Source organism: Lemur catta, chromosome 8 (genome assembly GCF_020740605.2).
Source record: "Lemur catta isolate mLemCat1 chromosome 8, mLemCat1.pri, whole genome shotgun sequence".
Taxonomy (NCBI): domain Eukaryota; kingdom Metazoa; phylum Chordata; class Mammalia; order Primates; family Lemuridae; genus Lemur; species Lemur catta.
In genome coordinates, this window is record NC_059135.1 from 44,816,480 (window position 1) to 44,828,258 (window position 11,779).

The 11,779-nt window shown below is 36.3% G+C and overlaps 1 protein-coding gene across 1 annotated transcript in view; it reads right to left on the minus strand.

Moving 5' to 3' along the window:
• NUP35 (nucleoporin 35) overlaps positions 1–11,497 on the minus strand; it is a 30,222-nt gene extending 18,725 nt beyond the window's left edge. Inside the window, exons 1-4 of the mRNA XM_045559000.1 lie at positions 11,406–11,497; positions 8,262–8,432; positions 5,768–5,895; positions 3,115–3,175 (exon numbers count right to left, since the gene is read on the minus strand). Coding sequence (XP_045414956.1) covers positions 3,115–3,175; positions 5,768–5,895; positions 8,262–8,432; positions 11,406–11,445 — 400 coding nt within the window. The 5' untranslated portion in view covers positions 11,446–11,497. The remainder of the gene's footprint in view (positions 1–3,114; positions 3,176–5,767; positions 5,896–8,261; positions 8,433–11,405) is intronic.
• Positions 11,498–11,779: the final 282 nt, after the last annotated feature.

The window sequence follows — 11,779 nt, forward strand, 5'->3', positions numbered from 1 at the left end:
TAGTTCTCCACGTCCGTCACATCTTCTCAAAAATATTTGCACTTATGCCCCATTAAGATTTTCTATATGTAAATTCTTTAAACTCAAAGTAGAAGCAGCAGTGTCTCCCAGTGGCCAATTCATGATAGGTATATTTTTCCTATCAGTTTCTGTATTTTAATACATGATCTCTACAATTATAAAACCTCACAGAAGTTACTATATTAGAAAAAAAATAAGTTAACAAAAGGATATATCATCAACTTTAATCTTGTGCTTTTCCACTTGACCATAATAAGAAAATATATGCTTTTCAGTCAACTAAGAGCCTCTAAAACATACAATATATTACTTAACAATTACGTGTTTTTGCATTTTCAATATCCCTGGGATCATTTACTGACTCAAACTAAATAGTCACTACCTGTGTAACTAAGCATTGTCATCTACCTATTTCTTACACGAGTTTGATCAGGTTATAGTTGTGAAAACCATAGGACATTCCACCTCACTTATGTAGCTGAAATGAATGGGGTGACATACTAGATTTTTTGACCATGACACACATGTTAGACAGACTTCTAAACATGTCTGTTCCCTGATTTAACTGGTAATTCACTCAAACACTAATCTGGGTATTGCCGTGAAAGAACTTTGCAGATGAAATTAAGGTTTGTAATCAGCTGACCTTAAAATAAGGAATTACCCTAGAGTATCCCTGTGGGGCCAACATAATCAAATGAGCCTTTAGCAGCAACAGAATGCAGACAAGTCAAGTCAGAGAGATACGAAGCATAAAAAAGGTCTTGATCTGTCATTGCTATATTTGAAGATGGAAGAAGGGGAGCAAAGAGCCAAGGATTGAGGGCAACCTCTAGAAGCTGAGAATAACCTGCAAGGAAACAGGGACCTCATTCCTTCTCACATCCACATGAAACTGAATTCTGCCAACAACCCAAATGAGCACAGAAGCACAGTCATCCCCAGAGACTCCCGAAAGAAACACAGCCCTGCTGACACCTGAGTTCTAAGCAAAAAACTAATCTGTACCCAGACATTTGACCTATAAAAACTGTGAAATAAATGCATTGTCTTAAGCCACAAAGTTTGTAGTAATTTGTTATTGGCAGCAATAGAAAATACAGATTTTGGTGCCACAAGTCAAGTGCTGCTGTTAAACACCTAAAAATAGGGAAGTGACTTTAGAATCAGACAGTGGACAGAAGCTGGAAGAATTCTGAGGAGCATGATAAAAAGGCCTAAACTGCCTCGAACAAATTGTTAGAGGAAATCTAGACTTTAAGGACACTGCCAATGAGGGCTCACAGACTGCTTGGAGAAATCTAGACTTGGTGGATCAAAAGATCCAATTTGTAGTTGGATATTGCTTTTGTTATCCATTCTGACAATCTCTACTTTCTAAATGGAGTGTTCAGCACATTTCATGTAATTGTTGATTTGGTTAAGTTTAAATCTACTGTCTTGCTATTGTTTCTTATGCTCCATCTTTTTTGATATTGCACTCTTCATTTCCTCCTTTCCTGCCTTCTTCTTATGTCACCACCATCTCTCACCTGGATTACTGGTAGCCTTCTAACTGGTCTCCTTGTTTCTACCCAAACCCTTTGCCCCCAAACTATTCTCATCACAAGAGGAGTTATTCTAATTGTTTTCTACCTTTTCTGGGTAAAGACCAATTGTTACAGTGACCTACAAGGCCCTGTCATACATTGTCCCCGATCACTTCTGACCACATTTTCTACTATTCTCCCCTTCACTTACTCCATTTCAGTCACACTGGCCTCTTATTCTTCCTCAAACACACCAGACATACTCCCACCTCAAGGTCTTTGTACTTGCTGTTCCTTCTGTCTAGAACACTTTTCCCTACCTCCCTCAGTTCAGGTTTTTAAGCAAATGTTACTTTTTCCCCAAGTACCTGTGGTAGGTGAAATGATCCCCAAAAGATATCCATGACCTAATCCTTGGAACCTGTGAATATGTTCCTTCACATGGCAAAGGGGAAATAAGGTTGTAGGTGGAATTAAGGCTGCTCATCAGCTGACCTAAAATAGGGAGATTATGCTGGATTATCCAAGAAGCACCCAACATATTTAACAAGGGTCCTTAAAAGAGAGAAGGGGAAATGTGACCACAGAAGAATGGTCAGAGAGATGGAAAATTGCTGGCTTTGAAAACAGAGGAAGGGCACCACGAGCCAAGAAATGTGAGCAGCCTCTAGAAATAGAAAAGCAAGAAAACAGAGTATACCCCAGAAACTCCATAAATGAACACAGCCCTACCAATGTTTTCATTTTAGCTCATGGAGACCCATTTCAAACTTCTGACCTCCAGAGCTGTAAGATAATACATTTGTACTGTTTAAGCCACTTTTAAAGTTTGTGGTAACTTGTTATGGCAGCAATAGAGAATTAATACATTATCCTATTTAAAACTATAAGCCTCCACCCCCTAACTCTCCTTTGCCACTTAATTTTTTTCCTCCACAAAATGCATTACCTTCTAACAAACTTTATAATTTACCTATTTTGTTTATATATGTAAATTCTGCAAATAAATGTAAGCTCTATAAAGGCAGAGATTATCTATTTTGTTCACTATTTCCCAGAACCTGGTACTTGGTTAGGTGGCTCAAATATTTGTTGAATAAACATTTGATGGGATTATAAATTTATGAATACGTATGCTGATGGTGATAAAAATGTCATTACTCTTGAAGAAATAGACATAATCAGCAGTTGCTTGTATTTAACCACATTTAGATTTATAGCTATGCATTAGTATCTCTCAAAACACCTTTATTATTCAATCTCTTCAGTATTCCTTTTCTCTCCAACTGCAACAGTTTTAATTACACAATTTTAATAACTCAGAAGATACTTCAAATATCTAAGTATATAATTTTTTTAAAAATTCTTAGTATTCTGAGAATATCCTATCATGCCTATACATTCATAAGAAAATCAAGGTACAAAGTATTTCCTTCCTGAAGTTATGGACACCTGAGAAAATTTCTAAGTTTGAAATATAAAAGAAAAAATTGTGGCAATTATCAACAAAGGTCATACATTACCTTCATTCAAAGAATAAAGACAAGTCTTTGGTGTTGCTTACCTGTTCCAGGAGTAGTTGTCGTAATTCCAACAAGAGGACTCTGCATTACTGAAATGTTTGGCTACACAAAAACAGAAGAAAGTGTTAAGGTAAAAATGCATAACCATAACATAAACATGGTAAGTATTGAAAGGCTTTGCTCGATAGATAATTGAATTTCTATCAGGTGCTAGAGATGCCTCTAGCTCATAATCCAAAGGTACTCCAAGTTGAGCAGTATTAACCTCAAACATGCCAGACTCTTTAGCATATTTGTTTAAAATAAAAGCTACATAGTTTTAAAAATACTTTTTTATAGAAAATAACATGATGGCTATTTGTTTCTAGTTCCTAATGTCTGATATTTGTAATAACAGACAAAATGGCATTTACCAAGTTCACACAGAATAACAGAAAAGCGATAGAATTTTATTTCTAAATAGACACAAATCATGAAATACTATAGATTCAAATCAGTCTACACAATAAAAGGCAGCATACTCCTACCACTACCAGTAGAAAATACAAAAGCTGGAAAATAATCAATACTAGTCCCTTTAAATATGAGAAAATTAAAGATTAAAGTAGTTAAAAACCCTTCTATAAACAAGGACAATATCCAATCAAGAAATGGGAACCAAAAGTGAATTAAAAAGTTAGAATAGACTCTTTCTAGAATATATAGATTTTTTAAAACAGATCCTGATTAAACTAAGGAAATCTAAAATCTAGCAACTAGAACTAAATGTTGAGAGAATGTTAGGAGAGATACAAATTCATTGTTCAATTCTTAATGCCAACTTCTTTCACAATTAGAGGTTGAGCAAAGTCTCAAGGAGCATAACTAATTTGGGCTCCAATCTAGCAATAATATTTTTACCAACTTTCAAGTCAAAAACATTTTCTATAAATTATGACCCATGAAGCTTTTAAACATTTTGAATATAGCAATAACTGTCATCTACCTTTCTGTTTTGTATCATCATAGGAATAATGAAAAATAGCATAAATTTAGAAGCAGGTAGTTCTCATATCAAACTAAACATCAGACTTATTCATCAACCTTTACAAAACCAACCTAGACCAGGACATTTATCCATTAGGAATATAACACATGCCATACATATAATTTTAAACTTTCTACTAGGCACATTTAAAAAGTACAAACAGGTGAAATTTAGTTTACTTAGCCTAATACATCCAAAATATTATAATTTCAATATGTGATCAATATGGAAAAATTAATGAGATACTTCATATTCTTTCTAAATCTTCAAAATCCAGTGCATATTAGGACTAGCCACATTTCAAGTATCAAGTAGCCACACTTGGCTAGTGGCTACTGTTGGACAGGAGAGCAGGTCTGTAAGTGTTGGAAAGAAAAGGTAATCTGTTTAACACATGCATGAATTTTGCTTCGCTTGACAAGGCGGCATGATATGCCAGACATGTCAAGCCTACAAAGAGTCAAAATTCACTGAAAGATACTTTCTAATATTCAACTCTCAAACAACGCTGCTAAATTTGATTTAGGGAAAGGCATAAAACATATCCAAATCAGACAGTAGAATTATCTTTATACGAAGAATTTATCAATTTAACTGATAGGCTTTGTTTATATGTCCTGCTGAGCACAATAGTGATAGGAAAGAACACTTGTGACTAAAAAGCTACTAAACTTCCTACTTAAAAGTCCGTACTACCTTTCAACTGACAATCAAGAGTTATCATAGTATTAACACAGTGCAGCTATTACAAATACTGACTCTAGATTCAAGACTGCCTGGGTTTGAAGCCTGGCTCTGCTACAGACTAGCTTCCTTACACTTGACAAATTACTTAACCTTTCTGTGTCCTAGTTTCATCAATAATAAAATGAAGCTCGTAATAACTACCTCAGATTCATTGTAAGGATTAAATAATACATTAGAAATTGTAAGACCAGGGTGGTCTGCATACAGTGAAGTATTTAATAAGTATCAGACACTTTTTTCTGCCTGTCAGTCCCATGAAAACAGAAACTGTCTACCTTAAATATAACCTATGACTGAAAACAACACCATCAGACCACCAAAACCAACCAACCCACCACCATCAGAACACCTACACCAGAAGCATACTAAAAAATGAGCTCACAAATATTCAGGAGACAGCTTTTTTTTTTTTTAGCAAAATAAGTAAACAGTAAATATGCCTCTAAAAAGATACTGGTCTTATATTAATAAAGCCATTCATTAAACAAAGATCCCAAATCATTACCAAGTGCCCTACATCTGGATAAAACCCTACATTTGGATAAAACCTGAATCTTCATTTGTTCTTTCACAAAATTATTTATAAATATTAAACATCTTAAACAATTGCAGTGACTTAAATCATAATCATATTCTACATGTATATTAAGTGGGGTGAGGGCAGGGGCAGGTGGATAAGGCATACCTATAAAAACCACAGAATTACCTATATGAGAAAACAATCTGGGGTTCTACATTTTTAAGTAAATTTCATGATAAACACAAATTAAGTAGATTCTATGATAAATGTGTTTAATCCTTATTCTGTGCAACACAGTTACACTAAAAGAGACCTCAGGGAAACATTTCTAATTATTGACCCATTTATAGCCACATAAAAACATGAAGTTATACACTGCAGATGAGGGTATATATACCACCTGTCTTCTTGAAGATAAAGGTGTTGATCCAAGTCCTGGGCTAGAAATGTCATCGTATATACTTCTAACTGGTGGAGCTCCACTTTTATCTTTATGAGCTGGCACAACTGGCTGCGGTGGTGACCCACCTACAATGTACAAAAAAAAAAAATATATAGTCAGATGAGAAAACAAAGGCATCTTCCATCTTTCTGGTAAGATTTATTTAATTAACATTTTTGAAATATTGATTTAAACTCCTGTCTCTTAGTTCTTTTCACAAACTTTAATATGCTGAACAGTCACCTAGGGATCTTGTTAAAATTCAGACTCTGATTCAGAAGGTGTGGGGTGAAGCATGAGATTATGCAGTTCTAACAAGCTCCCAGGTGATGCCAATGCTGATCTACAGACTGCACTTTGAATAAAAGTTTTCAGAATAAGTAGTTAATAGAAATTTTAGTTTTTAGGAAACACATGTAACTTTTGCTTTCTCTACAAAATGCTTAATACAAAACTTGATCCCATGTCTCACTGGAAAGTAGGTATTAGATAGCTCCAGTCTGTGGATACCTGAATAAATATAATTCCCCATTGTGGAATCTGACTGTTAAGATTAAACAGATGGGGCCGGGCACGGTGGCTCATGCCTGTAATCCTAGCACTCTGGGAGGCCGAGCTGGGAGGATCGCTCGAGGTCAGGAGTTCAAGACCAGCCTGAGCAAGAGCGAGATCCCGTCTCTACTAAAAATAGAAACCAATTAGCTGGACAACTAAAAATATATACAGAAAAAAATTAGCTGGGCATGGTGGCACATGCCTGTAGTCCCAGCTACTCAGGAGGCTGAGGCAGGAGGATTGCTTAAGCCCAGGAGTCTGAGGTTGCTGTGAGCTAGGCTGACGCCATGGCACTCTAGCCTGGGCAACACAGCGAGACTCTGTCTCAAAAAAAAAAAAAAAATATTAAATAGATGGCATTCGTGTTTCCCACATTAGAAATATATTTATGTACATAATAAAGACATAGAACAAGGACCAACCTCTGTGACATAAAGATGTCTTTATAACTTGGAGAACCCACAATGCCAAATAGTGATGCAGCCCAGGCCCTCCATGGGACTAATGTCTGACCCTGGACAGGATAGTACAGCATAAGCTATTGAGAGCACAGGCTATAGAATGAGTCTGACCTGCGCTTTAAAGTGCTCTGTCACTTACTAATAAGAGAGCTTCAGCAAATTACTTATTGCATTTAGCCTGTTTCCTCTTTTGCAAAATGAGGATACTACTACCTACCCTTTAAGCTTGATAAGAGAATGAAATAACATATACAAAATATGAGTAACATACTGCCTGGCTCATAAATGCTCAATATATGGTAGCTACAACAAAATAATACACTTGAAATAAAAAAGTCTGTCCAGAAAATAATGTTAAGTGAATTACTTCAAATATAATATAATTTGAAGTAGTTAAAAGTTCAGTTATCTTTTAAAAATATGTCTCTTCTTTTACCTAAAGGAGTCCCGTAATAAATACAGGTTGCTTTTAAGTTAAATATTTTGTGTTGACAAGTTCTGTGTCAAAAGAAAAAAAAAAACCCTCGCCCTAGTTTGCAAAGTTCTTTCACTAATCACACTATATGTGAGAATCTTAATTTGCTATGTCTAGAAATAGCATTCTTATCTACAGATTTTCAAATTACACTTCTTTTGACTGGATATTTGCTATTCTTGTATTTTAAGATGAATTTTTTAAAATGAATTCAGTTGAAGCTAAACCATATTTCATCAATTCTAAGAGGCACTCTCCCCTCACTCATACACATACTTTAACATCTCCAAAACAGGGATATATATTTTACAAAAAATGGCATCTTAGCATTGTGTCATATTTAGTGTTTTTCTTTCCTAGTGGTACTAAATGGTGAATTTTAAAATCAAAGGCATCTTAGAATAAATGAACTATAGGATGAATTTTTTAATGAATGGTTCTTGAAATTATTATAGTTTACACACCTATTCCAAGAGCCTCAAAAGCTTTGCTTTACAATAGAAGCATTAATTTTTTTTAATAAATGTGTTGATGAGGGTGAATCCTGCACCACTGCTTAGAATTATAATATGTGTGTTGGTGTTACTATAAACTATTTTTTTTTTTTTTTTTGAGACAGAGTCTCACTTTGTTGCCCGGGCTAGAGTGAGTGCCGTGGCATCAGCCTAGCTCACAGCAACCTCAAACTCCCGGGCTTAAGCGATCCTACTGCCTCAGCCTCCCGAGTAGCTGGGACTACAGGCATGCGCCACTATGCCCGGCTAATTTTTTCTATATATATTTTAGTTGTCCAGCTAATTTGTTTCTATTTTTAGTAGAGACGGGGTCTTGCTCTTGCTCAGGCTGGTCTCGAACTCCTGACCTCGAGCGATCCACCCACCTCGGCCTCCCAGAGTGCTAGGAATACAGGCGTGAGCCACCGCGCCGGCCTACTATAAACTATTTTAAGCAATTCACCTACCTGCAAGTAAAGGTGATCTCATTTCCATTATTCCTACAGAAGAACCACTAATTGATCGAGGTTGTGGAGTCACTGGAGCTGGTAAATCCCCCATTAAAAATCCAGGTAAGAACTGGGCATTAACTCCTGGCTTTGGAGATGTTGGTGAACCCAGCATCATTGGTTCAGATCCTAAATGAATTAATAAAAAAAAAAATTAAGAACTGTTCTGTTATAGTATCTAGCAAAAAGATGTAAGAATCCAGCACAATTGAGAATTTAATAAAAACTCAAATATTATAGAACTATAGTTGAACTTATTACTTTAAAAGCCAATAAAAACTATTTCTAGAAAAATGTAAACTACCTTGTATTCACAATGTTAATCTTTAACAGCTGTTTTTGTTTACAATAAGTTTAAAAAATCGACACTTATTTTTGTTTCCTTTTTTAAATACAGCTATGGTTGGAATACACTTATTTTTAAATTAAAAATTTTTATTTAATAGATTATCTTTAAAAATCCCTAACAGAACTTCTTTCCATTTCTGGGTCAGTTTCTACTATTAATATGTAACTGCCAAAAACAAGGACAGAATGCACTCGTTAATTACACAAAATCTTAGCAAATCAGACACAATGGGTTTAGATTGCTAAATGTCTCATTTTTCCTTCCCCATTCCTAAATACAGTGAACCATTTTTGTGATAAACGTATAATCATGCACACAATAGAGCACCTGTGAAATAACAGTGATAACTAGCATCCTAACTCAGAAACACATTAAAGAGAGTTGGGAAATTTATTTGAAGATCATTTTTTAAATCATTAGTTTTAAAGTTAAGAATAATCAATAAAATTCTCCCTAATATAAAATCAATTTAAAGAGAGAACTAATACCTCACAGCTGTCAATTCAAAATCCATCTTCACAATTTACAGGGAAGATATTATTATTCCCTTTATGAAGATGAGCAAGCCATATCATTCTAATTTCAGAACAAAACAGCACAGTAAGGAAAATAGGAGCAATGGAGTCTGAGATGTGGGTTCAAGTTCTCCCAGCAAAATGAGCATAAGTACAACATCCACTCACAGAGCTTTTATTATAATTATAGCAAATACAGCACTTGATCTAGTACCTGATATCCAGTAAGTGCTCAATAAATAGTATTTTACCAATATCTTATAATAGCAAATACTGAATGATTAATGTGTAAATGTAGAATCTGCAATCTCTGCTTATAAAAATAATTTTTCAACTAGGTGACAAGCCTGAGTATGATTCATGGCAAAGATCAAATGTTTAATATGTTACACGTATGGTTTTTATTATTACTGAACTTCTAAATAGCCTCAAAAATTTGTTTCTTGCTATCCAAAAACTGTCAATTATTTATTTTTCCTCTTATTTCCTATAATAGACCTACATATTAACACAAGTGTATAAAAAAGGAAAAAAGCAAAGTAATTCTGAAATGTGCGAAAGACTGTAATTACATTGTAATTATTTCGTAAAGTGCTAGTTACTATGTTACATGACACTAAATATTTCCGAAGAGCAAAAACTAAAATCAAACCAAAAGCCTAAACAAAAGCATATTCTTAACAGATATTTAGAAAACCACAGCAATAAATGCAAAGTTTTTGGTAACACCACCAACTACCTTCACTCTTCCATCCCCCAGAAGAAAAAAAACACATGGCAAGAAAAACAAGAATTAGGTTAACTAAAGTTCTGATATATCTGGATATACACTGACACAGTAGAAAGCACCAGAGAGTTAGGAGGGCACGAGGTGCTCTTAATCTGGACTGTCACTAACCACCCCTCCGTGCAAAATTTCACTTAAACAGAGAAATTAACCAATGGATGCTGCAGGTCCTAAATTCTATTTCACAGTCTGTACTCTTAATACTCAACTAGCACAGTTTGTTGAAGTTTTAATATACCAGTAACTATCTGGAATATCTACAATACGTGGAGTAGTACAATTAAGATCAGCTAATGTCAGATTTCCGGCCAGACACTATAAAGGGATAGGTTTATCCGCATTTGTAACCACAACAAACATGCACTCTAAAATGAGTTTGCTGAATAGAAAACTTTGGAACTGAAAATGAGCTTTCTGATCTCTAAAGTATACGAAAAATAAATACCTAGACTGACATCTGTATGTAAGTTTTAATGTAGCACAGTATCTGGAGCATTGACGTTATGTATTTAGTTTTTTATGACACACTAAAGCAATTCAAGTTACTCTCTTCTCAAAAGGAACTTAAATTTTACACAAATATGGCAAGCACTGCATGCCCTTAAAATCTAATAGACGGTTTATTTTCTGTTCTAAAATTTTCGACAGTTCGCACAAGTCACAAAACCCAGCAGAGGAAAATAATAATTAAAAAAAAAAAAGGAAATCAACATGGCAGATTTTTTTCAAAGACGACATATCTCAACAAGGCTCACCAATAAACAATGAGAGTGAATCTTTAAAAATTAGATTTTGACTGGTTAAAAGAAAAGATCTCCTACAATAGAGTCACTGTCCCCAGATAAAGGCGGGAAAAACTGTGCAAACGCCTAGCTTGCTATTAAGGCCAATATCTCAATGATTACCATCACCTGGTTGATCAAATTTCACGATTCAAGCTTTCATTAATAACAGATTCCTTTTGCAAAGTCCAGGAGAGTAAAGGAGTCAAAACAGGAACTGGAAGTATTGACAACCAAGGAGCAGCGGACTGTAACCACACACTCCAGGGCACCGCCCACCCACGTGCACACCGCTCAGTTCCCTAGGACGCTTCCGAGGATCCTGGAACCCAGCAACCAAGCATCGCGTCTCGGGCGTCGGGGGGCGTCTCAGGTATGGGCCAGTCTGGTGCAGCTGGCGTGCAGGGACACAAACACAGCTCAGTCACCGCCCGACGGCCGTTTCTTATCCCTCCCAGGGCGCACAGCTTCACGGAGCCACCTCGGTAGCGGCAGGGTGGTGACGCGTTGCGGAGCGCGGGGGCGACTAGGAACTTAAGGAGACCCAGGACTCCCCCTCCCAGATTGAAGCCAGCATGCAAGAGCCTGACTACTGCCTTTCAGTCTTACCCGCTTCTGGGCCTACAGCGTGAATGGCAGGGCCAGCAAAGAGAACAATTTTTCACTCACCCATCGTGGGCGCCTGGGGTTCCACGGCAAAGGCTGCCATCGCGGCGGCAACTACACTTATCTAAGGCACCTTCCCGATTTTCAAAAATGGCGGAAACTCCCCCACGGGCAAGGGCGCACTACTTTATGGGGGTTGCGTAACTTCCGGACATGCGCTGTACTTGTTGTGGACGTCGGAGCCATTTTGGAATAGGGTAAGTGTCTTTGCTCAGACTAGGAATCTTCAAGGAAAGGAATTTTCACTGGAAAGGTGGCTAGCCAGTGTGAAAGCTGTGGTTCCGGGAATGAGCCTCCTAATTTGTTGATACTTGAGTCTCATACAAACACAGATTATTTTACTGTTTCATAATTAGCTTGGGTTCACCTGGTGCTTT